Source organism: Botryllus schlosseri, chromosome 9 (assembly GCF_051294905.1).
Source record: "Botryllus schlosseri isolate E-star chromosome 9, Bs_hap1, whole genome shotgun sequence".
Classification (NCBI taxonomy): Eukaryota; Metazoa; Chordata; class Ascidiacea; order Stolidobranchia; family Styelidae; genus Botryllus; species Botryllus schlosseri.
The window spans coordinates 21,854,542-21,869,853 of NC_137244.1; the positions used below are offsets into that span (position 1 = coordinate 21,854,542).

General features: G+C 40.4%; 1 protein-coding gene across 2 annotated transcripts in view; it reads right to left on the reverse strand.

Moving 5' to 3' along the window:
• The window catches only part of LOC145446881 (protein GREB1-like), a 44,299-nt gene that overhangs the window by 15,730 nt on the left and 13,257 nt on the right, over window positions 1–15,312 (reverse strand). Inside the window, exons 2-20 of one of the 2 annotated variants that reach the window (XM_080325254.1) lie at window positions 15,050–15,284; window positions 14,307–14,454; window positions 12,945–13,119; window positions 12,768–12,875; window positions 11,835–11,890; window positions 10,159–10,256; window positions 8,809–9,051; window positions 6,400–6,831; window positions 4,451–4,659; window positions 4,268–4,340; window positions 3,482–3,648; window positions 3,303–3,423; window positions 3,126–3,239; window positions 2,243–2,493; window positions 1,704–1,830; window positions 1,539–1,632; window positions 654–746; window positions 465–594; window positions 300–406 (exon numbers count right to left, since the gene is read on the reverse strand). In XM_080325254.1, the coding sequence (XP_080181380.1) occupies window positions 300–406; window positions 465–594; window positions 654–746; window positions 1,539–1,632; window positions 1,704–1,830; window positions 2,243–2,493; window positions 3,126–3,239; window positions 3,303–3,423; window positions 3,482–3,648; window positions 4,268–4,340; window positions 4,451–4,659; window positions 6,400–6,831; window positions 8,809–9,051; window positions 10,159–10,256; window positions 11,835–11,890; window positions 12,768–12,875; window positions 12,945–13,119; window positions 14,307–14,454; window positions 15,050–15,284 (2,981 nt within the window). Of the gene's footprint in view, window positions 1–299; window positions 407–464; window positions 595–653; window positions 747–1,538; window positions 1,633–1,703; window positions 1,831–2,242; window positions 2,494–3,125; window positions 3,240–3,302; window positions 3,424–3,481; window positions 3,649–4,267; window positions 4,341–4,450; window positions 4,660–6,399; window positions 6,832–8,808; window positions 9,052–10,158; window positions 10,257–11,834; window positions 11,891–12,767; window positions 12,876–12,944; window positions 13,127–14,306; window positions 14,455–15,049; window positions 15,285–15,312 lie in introns of both variants that reach the window. The other variant, XM_080325253.1, reaches the window with a different exon arrangement.

Consider the following 15,312-nt stretch of genomic DNA (forward strand, 5'->3'; position numbering starts at 1 on the left):
GGTTGATTTTGCATTGAAAGGTTTAAAAACACAACTCAAAACGTTGCAATACTTATTGTATTACTAACTGCGTGTATTTTCAAATTTCCACCAGACAATAGGAATAGGACGTTGTATATTTTTATTATTGATGTTTTTGCAGCATATACACCGACTCATGATATACATATACACGATCTGTGCATATGCGTACCATGAGTGCATGATGTACATATGCCGTTGGACAAGGAAGGTGCAAAAATAGCCCTGTAAGGCTTTCCAAGTCTTGCACCATATGCACCAACCCTCCACGTTAATACCTTTTCAATATCTTTGCACCTCTTTCCGCAAGACTCGCGTCGCATATAACACGCGGCAACACGTTGTCGGTACGCGGACAGTGATCAACGTTGGACCGCAACCGGGTCTGTCGATAAAACAATAGCTCGTTCCAGACACAAAACAGTCAACGAGTCACCACCCACCTCAAAAAGCACGATGTTCTGATTCGAAATGGAGGTATTTTGGTTCAGCAATGCTTGCGGAATATGCGTGCTGTGGTACACGAGAACGTTTTGACGCCGAGAAAGCATCGGAATCCATTCGGATCCGAGACTGTGAAAGTAAGAAATTTGTCGCCATCCAGCGGGAAAAGCGGTAGAATACAGACTCACCTCTTCCTATCACAGTGCGTGTGAGAGTCAGCACAGAAAACTACGAACAGAGTCGATGGGTCTTGCTCTATTTGCTTGCAAAAAGACTGGAATCTGAACACAGCGATTAAAGAATGTATGTCGCTATCGCAGCCGACAGATATGCACCAATGGAACTCATCCAATAGCTGGGCACGACGTTTAGAATACTAAAATCTGAGTTGAGCTTCGGTGACAGGCAGTTTTCTCAAAACAATATTACTTCGCAACTAGAGTAATGTTTCAACAACGGAAACTAATGTTTCAATACGGTAGTTGATTTCGATTACAAAAGACGCAATACGTCGGTTAGTCGTATCTCAGCATCGAAAATCACGTTGCAAAAGGCTACGAATACTCCAGAAACTACATTTCCGTCAAGTAGTGATAGAATCTCAGAATGGGTACAAAGCGCTTTGAAAAAGTCATGTTTCAGAAATGCGAATATATTTTATGTCGCACGCATCATGACTTAACATTGTCGCCGCAAAAAATATACATATATTTTAAAACTTATATAGTTATTATTACTGTTATTACGTCATATTACGAATCAGAATAGAATCCCCCAGGTACTCAAATTTGCCCAGCTTGAATTAAGACACAGTCAAAATATAAGTAATTAACGAAACTGGCACAGCATACTCCTCATAAGATAGCCAGTCGCATTAATTACAAGCTACGAAGAGGAATGGATGCCAACATATATATATCATCGATGCAGCAGCGTCACTAACGCAAAGCCTAACCAACACCCAGGCTGTTAGGATTAGGAATTTCATAAATAACGTACATCTCCATATCAATCATCGATACAAAATGCTATCAAAGAAACACGACAGTTTTACTACACTTAACATCACTAACCGTTCTCTTGATTTGAAATCCGTTGTTAAAACAATGTGACGCGCGTTCGTCGGGTTTGAATTTGACGGCAAAGTGTGCAATTCTTCGATCAGTCCTGAATTAACAATATGTTGAAATTTCCACAGCACTTGTCCCTGTCCCAGAGGGACAGGAAAAGACACAAACCTGATCTGATGATATCATCGATTGTCTCTGCCTCGACAACGGCAGACGGAGGTAGAAGAAAAAGGCATTGTAATGACGAAAAACTGGACAACGCTACGTCCGAGCTATCGGAAAAGATCGTGGATACCTAAAACATCACCTTGTTTAATATTACCATCATTGCTTTTCAAATATAATTGCATCATATATAGATATACAGATATGCACTAATCGACGGGTTTATATGTATACTCTGACCTCCTACTTCAATTCATTCATTCATTTATTCATTTTTATCATTACAGCCAGCAACTAGTATCATTGTATTCTGGATGATATATAGCAGTCTAATTTTATTTATAAAATTTTGCTTCTCTTTTCATAAAAGAATCTGTTCAACACATATACTGTATTCCTGAAAATCTCTGAAGATCATATATCACTCAATACCAATCATGATTGTTCTGGAGCAAAAATTTACGTGGTTGTTTTTTTCTCATTCGTTGGCGGAATAAATCTCTCTACCTTGCAAATTACTGATAATACTTATGATCGCTCACGTGTGAAAAAAGTTTTTCGCAAAGGTTCTTGGCGAGCGATTCGCTTTCCTTAGTGAGGTCGCCGCGAGCAGTGTTGTTATTTTCGTCCGCGTCTGAACCGCGTTTGTTTCCTTGAGTTTGAGAGGTAGTTTGGCCCAATATGCTGACACTTTCTTTGTCGTGGTACAAATGAGAAACGTCTGAGGTAGAGGAATCGAACAGAGGCGATAGGCTTTCGTGCGGTGCGGATGCGGAAGATTGTGCAAAGATAGCTGCAAAAATAAGATTGGTAGGCTGAAATCCTGTGTATCAACCATATATGATCATAATTATCATGAACTCTTGAGTCTATATAGGCTTTCGTGCCGTTATTCATCGTAAAAATTGATAAAACCAGCTTTTGATGTCATTTAGTAGGTTAATTATGATCATCAGCACTTTTTTGGTTACTAAAGATAGATGTAACACGTGTATTGCCGAAAAAAAGTGTTGAGAACACATATTTAATGCGCTCCACGCGGGGAGAGATGACTGAAAACAGTGATTATTTGAAATTTGGTACAGTTTAAGCAACCCTGTTAGATATGCCCACTGGCAGATATTTTCACAGTTTGCCAAGAACGTACACTGCCACATTCTTTATGTAGTATGGATTAATCAGTCTATCGCCCATCAGCTATTTATTGACAGGGTTAAAGGTGTTGAAATTCACATGGTGGTAAAAGGGTTCAGCTACAAAACACTCTGATTTAGAAAGACGGGAAGTGTATCCAACCTTTTTCCACCTAAAGAGTTTTCAGATAGCACCCTAAATGGTGTGCTGAAACAAGCAGACGTTCCAACACTCACATTACATCTCTACATTACATCCTACCCTTTACAGCTGCAGTGCATAGTTCAATACCTTGCAATTTTTCATCAATTTGACGGAAAACGTCGGGAGTACACGAGCTTTGTAGAACATCAATCTCTTCAGCGTCGCTCAATAAATATTCCCTTGTAAGCCGTGACGTGTTGCCTTCAAACACAATAAAGAGTTAAACCCATTTCACAGGCACAGTACCAGACCATGTCATTGCACCTGACAATAGCACTGACAAATCCAACACAGTGTTCCCGTTAACATGGGCGATGATATGGCACGTGGGCCCGTCAGGTCTCAATTTAGCGATACATTCGTTAATGGCGTGCGCTTGAGATTTCTAAAATTTTGATGTAAAACAAGAAGATTCCGACACTAATTCAGTTAATCAGCCTTACTTGCGATGTCACAAGCCCGATTTTCTCTTGAACATTGTTTACAACCATCTTTACCAAATGGACGATATTGCTCCCACTCATTTGCACAGGCGGCATTGAAGATAGCAATTGCTGCGTGCGCCCAAACCATGAAGACAGCGATGACGGCATAGGGAATTCATGATCGCCTGCGTCACGATAAGAATATCGTTGTTATTCTTCTTAGGTGTAAGGTGTTGGGTGAAGTTATTTCAAAGACTTTTTGGAATGCACACCGGAGGCTTTCTGAGATGACGTGTACCAGGGGTTACCGGCAACATCAAAAACTTCGTTTAACAACAATCAGCATTGCTAATTATGTCATCACACAGAGTAAAATATTTGAGACTTTTAGGGGTACATAACTTTTATACAGATTTCATTTATATATTCATTATGTAAATATAATATAACCGGAAGCTTTGAGTTATTGTCAGTCAACACTACCAGTTATTCTTAATATTTCACACACGAAATAACCTATAAAGATGCAATCTTAAAATCTGTAGACACAGAGTGCCTCATATGGATAGATTTCTTTTTGTGGCCAGTATATTAGAAGGAAGTTTCCTGATATAATGTAATTCCAAATCGATGATGTACAGTACCATTTCGTTGCAGTTGCTGTATGAAAGTATCAAGAAACACAAAAATAAGACCTTGATATTGCTTACACACCACCTTATTTGACGTCCACTTGCAAATGAATATCACTTTATTTGTTACACAGTTCAACAAAGTAGGAAACACAAAGTAACATAGTTTTACCCAGTGATACGAGATACTGCGCCGCAATGAAGTAACACATCTCTTTCGACATAGGCGTCAGCGTTGAATTACTCTAAAATCGAAACAATTGAGAGCTTGAAATGCAACGGAAATCGCAATTTCAAATGCAACATAGGTATACATTGAACGCGTTTTAAAATAGCAAACGCGATGGTCACTTACGTTCGAGATGGCCTCTTGAAAGCACTTGGCATAAGATCGCGTTATGTGGATGTTGTGAATGTTGCTCTGCAGCTGTTGCCATTCCCAGCATATCAGTATCAGAGGGAGGCCCACGTATTCGGGAAAGCTTTCCGGCAGGTCAACTGTTGCATTGCGGGAAGTGGCGCCTTGCTCACAAGAGCTCTGGTGATTCGGACGGTCAGAGTTTTCTTAGAAAGGAAATAATCAAAATATTGACGGAGCCATTATTGTTTTCAATACACTGTTGCTGTGCCACACATCGATATAATATCTTTGCCTCATGACACAAAAGATGACGTAATCAAACACGATCATTAGAATGGAGTTGAGGACATCGTAAGACGCTGGTGGAGGCGAATGATGCCTTGTAAAGAAAGATAAGTACGCTGCAAGTACTTTGTTATGTTAGTAGAGTTATCGGACCAAGTCTATTTGCATTGAGTGATACAAATAAATTTCTTGTAGTCAGAAAAACGCATATATTTGATTAATTATATTACCCAAATCAGATGCACGAATGGATCCAATTGTCAGATTACAAAATACAGTCATACTGCCGATGATTTGAAATATTAACAAATTTCTGACGCATGGAAATAGATACAATTCAAGACTTGATTAAATGAACCCATATGATGCGACTATTGGGGTGACTTGATTGCAAGACAACAGAGCTTTTTCCTCGGCATTGTAGCGAAAGACAACAAACCCCCAATGCCAAAAATGAAATGCTATGGAATGTTTGATATGTGCAGACCAGTCAACGATACATTCAACAAACTATACTCATGCGGCCATGTTGTCATTATACGAAATGTATCCTATAAGTTATAGGCTAGCACTATTGACTGCATTTTACATTGAAAACAACTTAGTGTCAAAACTTGATTGCTCAGATTCACAGGCATGTTATGCATTGCAAACAACAAGGCCTTGGAAGTAATTTTTCGGCTTTCTGTGTAATATGGTAAATGGATATCTGTTGCGACTTCTGACTCGGAGGAGTCTTCTATCTGGACCGGTGACGCAAAAACTACATTTGAATTAAAAAAGAATCTTTCACGCGCCCCAAGGTGTGTAGCTAGGCAGCCTTCCACTTGAAATACATTCCTTATCAGCTTAGTACAGTTTCCCATTATTTTGCCACGCACCAACCGAAAATCATGACAGAGCAGGTGGCACAGATTACGAAGAAATCTCAAGTATGACAACCCTTCCAATAATGATTACTCCATCTCACCAAAACTGACTCAATAACGAAGATTGCTTCATTAATCATCATATCAAAAATTTCCGACACCAAAACAGGTCTCAAGATAGAAACAGTGAATCATAGCAAAGAAGTGCAAACAATAGATAACTATCGGCGAGAAATGAGTGGCGTTAAGACAGCGTCCACATGAATATTGCATGCCATGCCAAGGCCAATAGCCTATACGCAATACGCATATTTCAGCTTGTATACCTGTACAACTAGGCGGAGAGTATCAAATGATACTAGGGAGAATTATGAGTAGTAAGACACAAATAGAGCTTCTTGGAGGTACGGAACTTCAATATACAATTGAAGAGCATATTCATATCGAAATGAACCCATATATTTTCGGCTGACACTCGTCAGGGGTAGTTGTCAGCAACTAGTAGAGAATTAAAAAGAACATTGAACATCAACAATCTTACCACAAAATAATCGGAACAGAGAGAGCGTATAAGCTCAATGTACTATTTTTAGATGGTACACAAACTCCTTATGTAGGCGAAGGTTTGATTAGTTTATTGTTGATATACAGTGTTCTTTCCAATTCTCTACTAGTTGCTGACGATTACCCCTGACGAGTGTCATCCAAAAATACACGCGTTCATTTCAATATGAATATACCATTCGATAATAAGATATAAGCTCTGAATGAAAAGTAAAACGAATTTACCTGATACGCACGCTTTCGGTAAGGGAAAATCATCGGAAATAGCAGGTGCTGACATCATACCGACTCCTTGACGCGGCGTTGTCAGCGATAGCACCGATGTCTTCGTCGGAAGCAACATGCTGCTCATCAGATCGTGCTTGCCCATCTGCCCTGGCGCGTGCGGCGAATCCGGCGCGGAACCGCTTTGGCGTTGAGGCATCGGCAATCTCCCTAGAGACCCGTCCGAATTGGGCCAGGGGATTATGGCGCCCCGGACGCAGACATGCGGCGGGCTGGGCTCGCGAAGTACAAAATGCCGAGCGTGTCTTTGCAGGAGGGCGATGCCAGACAGGTTTACGTTGGCGCCAGCCTGGGCCGCGCTTCTGAGATTGACGTGAGACGCGAGCGCGGCGAAGCTCAACAAAGCGGCGTCCCCGCAACCGATGCATTGAGCTGGAAACGCGGAAAGAAAACATAACAGTTGAACATCCGGCTGGCGATTCGCCGACGAGATAGCGTTGCGGTAGAGTCTGGGGTTCTTAAAACTTATTTAAGCGCAGACCCTAAATTTTCTGGGGAGATGTCAGGGTTGTAACGACTCAAGTCACGATTTTTTGATGACCCGACTTGATTCGAGTCGATCTGTGTATTGACTCGACTGTTCTCAAATCATTGCGCATGACTCGAACCAAGTCATATTAACTCGAGACTCAGACGGCCAAGACCGACATTTCATTGTAATTTCGAAGAATAGTAAAGTAACCACCCTATTGGGATTTCGTCTATTGGTACTGGTACATGAAAATACGACCAGAAACTGCTAAAAGCGAGGAGAATTAGTATACCATAAGTGCGAACCATTCGATGTTACAAAACAGAGTTATAAAAAGTGGGTTTAAACAGACTTTAACTGGAAACTGAGCAGTCAACACAATGACTTGGACTCGGGACTCGAGTCATAATACCACGACTCGGACCTCTGTTCGATGACTTGGACTCGGACTTGACTCGGTGGTGAATTGAAAATGACTCGACTTGACTCGATTCAAAACTATAAAAGTGAGATTGAGAGTAAAAATGTCCCAACTTAGACCCTATATCCGATCACCAGGAAAGTAGAATGTCGAGTTCAATACTACTTTAATATGCAAGACACACAACTTAACCACATTCGACAAATAATGGCGATACCCATGACCACGAGAGCAATTTAACCCACTACAATAACCACCTAAATAATGATTACTAACATAACAGTTAATAACTAAGGAAAGGTCATCTCTTTGGGTTTGAGCTACCTGATAACTAGGGCGATTTTTTTTTGACATGTCAAAATTTGTCAAAATTTTGTCAAAATTGTAGCGTTAGGTCAAATTAGTCAAAATTATTTGAAAAGTCAAAAAAATTTTGACCTCTGTATTTCTTTGTATCGTAAATTTTGCACTGTCGGTGAACTTATCATTTGATATTTTACAGCTTATAGCCTACTTTATAGGCCTACAGTTGTGGACGGTCCATTGTCTGCTCCCTGTGAATGATCGACGGTCAAATGAAACAAATCGGTTGACATGGTGTTATGGTCAACGTACCGCAACATTTTAACAGAAGCAAGACTGCTTGGGAATTGCATGGTTCTTAGATCAAGAAGAGCATGATGAAAAATTGTCATGTAGACAGCATATTCGGAATGAAGCAACACCATGTGTGTCACCAGCAGTGTACGCACAACTTTAGTGTTGTCAGCCAACAACTGCTGCTGTTGAACGTTCTTTCTCCATTCTTGGCAAGCTACTTAGTAAGGACAGACACTTTCTACCCAAGAATGTAGGAAAGTATCTTTCATTGTACTACAACAAATTTCAATTATTTCTACCAAAATACGTGATGTAACTACTGGAATTCTTCATAGGGCCAGATTTTGTTTAAATACTAGTTCTTTCATGTAAAAATTTGACAGTTTTTAAGCCAAAAACGTGTTTTCGGGTCAAACTACTTCGTAAGGACAGACAGTTCAAACCAGAAATGAAGATAAGTAGTACAATTTTAACTGATATGTGAAAACACCTAATTTGCATACACGAGGTCAAAATTTGGTCAAAATTTTGATTTTTTAGGTCACAATCTTCGGTTTTATAGGTAAAAAAAATCGCCCCACTGATTACTAAACAAACTGTCCCAAAACTACTTTATACTTCACAAAAGCCTAAAAAATTATTAGTTTTGCCAGAAACACTATCAAGCAGAAGTTGAAGTGGTCTAAAAATATTAGGACCGAGCAAGTAGCGTAGGTCAGCAAAAGGTATTTCAACACTCAGAATAAAGTACTTCGTTAATGGCCACCTCTCGGTGAAATCGCGTTCAAAGCTCACAAAGCGCAGTCGTGACATTTCGTAATTAAAATAATGAGATAAACGCAAAATCAGCTCTTACCAAGCACTGGTCCCAACGAGTCGCATTTCTGCGGTGGCAGGCACATCGAATTGATCGCCACAACGACCATGCCTTCGGAAGGAATATCCGGCGGGTGATAACCGCCCGTTGGTTTGACGACTTGCGGCACAGACGGCGAAATAGACAGCGCGACGAGGGTGTAATCGACGGGATAAGGCAGAACAAGGCTGCCGTCTTGCTGCAGAGTAGACAGGCGGACGTCTTTCCCCCCTTTACAGTAACCTGCATGAAGAATGCACAGTAGAAATGATCGTGCCAAATAACAGTGTCAGTGGTTATTTGGACTTTGAAATAGACACGCTATGATTAAATAATGAATAATCTGCAAGCGAATGATACCGAAAGTCGGATTGGATTAGAAGTTAACTTAAAAAAATTTGAACCAACTATTGCTCAAACTTGGATCAGGATTGTAATGACTCGAGTCACGATTTTTGGTGACTCGACTCGAGTCAATTTGTGTATTGACTCGACTTGTACTCGAGTCATTACGCATGACTCGGATCAGGTCATATGACTTGAGACTGTGTCTACCAAGACAGGCATTTCATTGTAATTTCAAAGAATAGTAAAGTTATCACACTATTAATATTTCGTCTATCAGTACTGATACTTAAAAACGCTACCACTGTTGAAAGTGAGGGAAATAAGTATATTATGAATGTTGAGCGTTCTATATCACCGAACAGAGTTGTAAAAAGTGGGTTTCACATGATATTATCTCGGAACTGAACGGTCAACACAATGACTTGACTCAGACTCGAGTCAAAACACTATGACTCGGACTCGACACTCTACTCGATGACTTGGACTCGGCCTTGACTCGGTGGTGAATTGAAAATGACTCGACTTGACACGAGTCAAAACTAAAAAAGTGACTTTGTGGACCTTGTGACTTGGTGACAACCCTGACTTGGATATTTGTTTTCTGAGTAATCGATTTAAAGTTTCGGTCAGATATTGAAGCTTCGCAGCTTGTGATATTGAATTTTCATAAACTTTAGGTGAAAAATAATGCAGATACTATTTATTGACCATAAAATTTTGCGAGAAGTGAAAACGAACGAGCGACATGTATACAGGTATGCAGATATACACTTTCAAGGCTACATTCGTTGGTTTCAGTGTTGTTAATACAAACTGTACCGAACTGGTTTTCATTCGAATCTCTGTTCAAGTGCTTGTCAGTATGTCATTAACTCTTGATATGGGTTACACAAAAAGTATTCAAATTAGTAAATTATACTGCAATGAACGTGATCTTGAAAGTAATACCGTATAAAAGCTTAGTACAACCAGTTAAAATTCGAGTAAGACACCCCATTTTACCTTTCCGAAACATCGGTGAACCAGGAGAAGTGGGGCCGGTTGTCGCTGTCTTATCGGGGCCTCCATTGATGCTAGAGGGAAGATTCGGAAACGCATTTCTGGAGAAATGAAATATGTCAAACATTACTATAGCAAAATTAGCAACATAAGCACACAAGATGGGTGATTGTGACATGATAAAACACTGAAATATGCAATACCACACATCCCTGGAACGGTAATCCACCAAGCTCATCTGTAGTTACCGGGAAAAACTAGCCGTGTGGTAACAACTAATGCGAAAGGTCACAGAAAAAGTGTGTTGCTTTGATAACAAGTGAGTAAGTGTAAAATTACTAATATCAAAAATCAGCTCAATCCATGAAAGATTTGCATTTCATAAAGATTTATCATATTCCCATAGTTAGTCTTGTAGTAATTCTAATAACAAATCACACATGTTTATCCCTCCATACCACAAAACGATGCAAATATTTCAGTACCATCATATGTTACTCAAATAAAGCGACGTTCAGTAAAATTTTGGCAGGGGTCAAAGGGTAATATTTTAGAATCATGTGAATGTGGGGCAAACGTCATTATCATGGTAAAAGTAGGGATATCAATACTAAATTCCCCTGAAAAACCAAAACGAGGTCGCTATCAACATTAGGAGGCAAACATAAAAGTGGCATATTGACTCAGCACTTGGTATTTAGACATGGTTATGATGCCCACCATAAAGAGTGCGTGACATCATCAAGATAAACACAGTTCACATCGATGGGGATCATTTTTTCTATCAAAGACCGGGACCGTCCAAATCATCACACCCACGCTCGGCCAGAGTTGAAAAGGGTTTGAACCGAAACGCCATCGTTTATGATTAAAAATGCTATAGGAACAGCCTGAAGAGGATGACGGTCAGATTAAAAGTTTAAAAATCTCGGTCAAGACGCTGACTCAACCGTTGACTCAATGGCAGATACAACAGCGGGAGCGGATCTCATGTCCAGCGTATGTCAAAGATACAACAATGGTGGCCGAGCACGGAATGTCAATGCTTCGTGAAGTGGGCGTTTTGTTGACACAAGGAAGCCCATTGCTGATTAATAATTTATTTCCGCGCTTTCATACCGAGGCCATGTCGTATCCGTGAACTACTATCTATTGACCGCACGCTTAGAATGTTTCAATGTCAACATTAGGCACAGATATTTCTTGCACCATCATCACGCACCGATTGCATATACAAGTGGTTCTCAACTTGTGGTGGACTCAGTTATTTCAGGTAGTACGCAGTAAATGCAGTTCTTTTCAAGTAAAATTACAGTTTGCACAAATTGTTAACGTAATTTTGTTCTAATGTAAATGTCTTCATCGAATGCATAGTGAAATACTTTGTTTCATTCGATTCAGTTGAAGACCGTCTAGATGAGCTTGTGGAGAAGAATTTTTTGTTAATTAAGAACGTCGAGATGGCACGCGGTAAGAGAAAGGTTGAGAACCACTGGCTTTGAATGTTTATTGGACTGAACGCACAGAAAAATCAAACCTAGCGAAAATTAAAATCACAAACACGGAAACATAGCTTACTCAACACCCAGGAAACGAAGCTACCGCACAATTCCCAAGCACTCAACATTCAACGACAGAACATGTCCTTTAAAGCTACTACTACAAAGTACATCACCCACCTGCCCAAACCGGAGGAAGACAACATAGGGTTGAAGAATGGAAGTCTTGGCATTTGCTGAAAAGGAATAAATGGAGATAGTTAAATTTGGTGAATGCCTACGCAGTGCTACTTCACATTTGTGATCTCATTTTCAGCGGTTGTAAGCTTGTAACGTGTGAGTTATTGCATCAAATTCCGATTTCGGATTATTACCCTGTCCACCACATATACGAAATTACAATATAGTAGTACAATATTTGCAAGATCAGCGATTTCTATCATGGCTAGGGCAGGTCGGGTTGAGTAGTTAGAGATTATTTTTTGAGTACCTATACTGAAATCATACGCTCCTAGCCACTAAGAGTTAATTTATCAACGAGAAATATAGTTTCGATAGTATTTTCCACCGTGGAATCCGTGAAACCTGAATTGGTCGTATCGCAACATACAAAACATGTAGTACAAAGCTACGAACTTTACCGGAAATGACATACCCGCGAAGAAGTGATAGACCAAAAAGCACTGTCGTAAAAGTGCATTGAAATGAGCACTTTCTAAAAACTACGAAATTATCTTGAACATGATGCGGAACTAGCATTATATTCTTTATGGTCCCTTGAAACGTGCGTATTTCTCTACTCTCCGTCACAATGAATGATATTCGACTCAACTCGCAGCCAAATACTTGATTGTGTATCCAATCACTGGATTTTGCGCAGCTGTAATCATGATGACAACAAGTCACAATATCGTACCTTTAACCTTAAACACGATTTAATATCATCATACTGAGCCAAGCGAGCGTGTCAAATATGAGGGGAGTCGTTACGAAATTTGGAGCAAAATCATGACGACCTTAGACCCAGTAAATTATCATCGATAGCAACAGCAAAATAAAAAGCAGGTCGAAAATCCAAGCTACCAACATTGTACAACAGCACAGAGAACTTACCGATAATGAATTTGCCACAGCGGCCTGAGCCTGATGATGGTGTTGTAACAGGCGCCATTTCTGAAGCTGTTGCAGTTGCTTCACCTGTTCCTGGGCTTTTTTGAGTTGCTGTATTGGGGATGGACGGACATCGCGTTAATAGTGCGCGGTAACCCAAACGTTGACATCTCGTGTTACCTCGATTTGCTGTAAATTGCCAGGAAGCATCGCGGGGAGCCGTTGCATTAACTGCTTCTTGGTGGTAGGCCTTGCGGAAGGGCGTTGTTCATTATTGCCTGAAGTGATTGCCGGTTGTTGTTGAATGAATGATTGAGGCATCAGTAACGGTGGCGGGCCTCTTGACGCCGCGATCCCAGAGACTGAATGAGGGTTGCAATATATAATACGGCGCAATCTACAAATCAGACATTTTCATCCATGAATGCAGAAAATACAATCAATGACTCACCGTGATGCTCATGACTATATTTATTTCAACTACTATCATCAGGTTATATATCACTCAATAGCTTTATGGAGTCCATTCTAAAACGAATTCACTTTGAGAAATGACTTGTGGCTACATTGACCTAGAGGTCAAATTTGCAATGGATTCTATCATAAAATACACCAAAAAGCCATGACGCACTTGCTTCATATTACTATGATTATCAGCATGAGCATGACTCCTCGCTGTTTATGCTGTAACACCCCGCGCAAAACTATTGTAAAAATCCATCGGCGCAACTTTGAATACTCGTCAATGATTGTTACGCTTACAAGCTGAGAATAGCCCAGTGATTTATAATAAAATACTTCTATTACATTAGGCTGGTATGGTTCATTCAGTTTTGCTTAAATTTACTCAAATTCGAGCAGAGCTTTGAGTTTAAGCAATGTGTATTAGGAGTATCGAAAAATTTGGATTTGAATAAAATAGTATTCACGGTAGACACACCTATAATGAATAATTGAAGAATTGGTCACCGTAAATACTATTTTATTCAAATCCAAATTTTTCGACGGCAATAACTCTGCTTCCACTGGTTGGAATTGAGTCAAATTTGGTGAGCATCATTTCTATAGACAACGTAACAATTTCATGGGGTGAACAGAAAATTTTGTTATTTATATTTATATAATAATTAAAAAACTTTATTCTCCTGTAGCAATGCGGCTACTGGTTGTAATTGAACCAAATTTGGTTTGCAGCCTTCAATTAGGTAACCGAACAATTTTATCAAGTAGCCAGTACGATTTGAAAAAAAGTCATTTTTGAACACCCCTAAAGGCCCTAATGTGCTAATATTGCTACATTCACATTTGGAGTGAGAAAAATACTTGAATGGGTTTAGCTTGTAGCAGAAGAAGCTATCACATCACCGCCATTCAGTGCTACCTGCAACGGTATTTGTTTTACCAGAGATTTTTTTCTAGTTTTATCAGTAATAACAACAATGATTGTCAGTTGTAACGACCCGCTCCGAACATCGTAAAGTCAGTCTTTAATACGTTGAAATCAGGTGATTAAAGTCCAAGTTCAGCATTTAAGATACTGTACCGTCTGCGTGCCGTTCCCGCGGACTCGCGCTGGAAGTCGTGTTTTGCGAGGGCGTGCGCGCTTCGTCTGTGCTGGCATTGTCCTCCGCTGGTCGGTTGTTTCGCCGTTCGAGCTCTCGATTCAAATCTTCGATATCGGGTTTCACATCTGCGCGAATACACTGTTCGATTACAATACACTTTTAGCAGACCCGCGTGTATTTCCTCGTTGACTCGTAAAAACCAGACTGTCTCGAAACACGGGTTAAAAATTAACCACTCCAAATATTCAAATGCCACGTCTACGACTAAGCACCGCGACATCGCCAGTTGTTTCAGACGCGAATATTCCCATTCGTTTTTCTCAACCTGTCGCCTCTTCCCTATAAAAATTCAAGCGCGGCCAGACAGAGACATGCCGCATTGATGTTGACTCAAGCAATCCATAATCTCCTTTGGGTATTGCGGAATGGGGCCGGCACGATAAAATCAAAGTCATAGATGGCAAAAGCAATGGAGAACCGCCGATGAATCAGATATGACGCAACAAGACACAAGATTATAGCAGGGTCATTGGCGGCACACAATGAACTGTGGTTTCCTACGATTCGCCGAAAGGAAAGGGATCGGCCATTTGGCCGGGATATGAAATAGGACCTTTAAGGCGATGTGAATGATGAATACCATATCTCACGCTAGCGCGAAATGCAATCACAAATCATTTCCAGGCATTGAAAACACTAAACGGCAACGAACCAACCGACCTAACACGTCTCCATTATTGTCAGGTGCGGCGACATTGTCTTGATAATATTCCAATGGAGTCGCAAGGTTGCTTCCTTGAGGTTTGGATCTGTGATATAACAATGAGAAGATACGCAACGACGGAGCTGCACCATTTGTTCTCAGCGACGCCTCTATCGACGACTGCAACGCCTCTTCGAACCCGCCTCTGGGCGTGGGATGGCTCCCGCTCATTTGAGACGGAGGCAAAATAACCTGGGAAAGATCGCAGACTTTGCGCGTT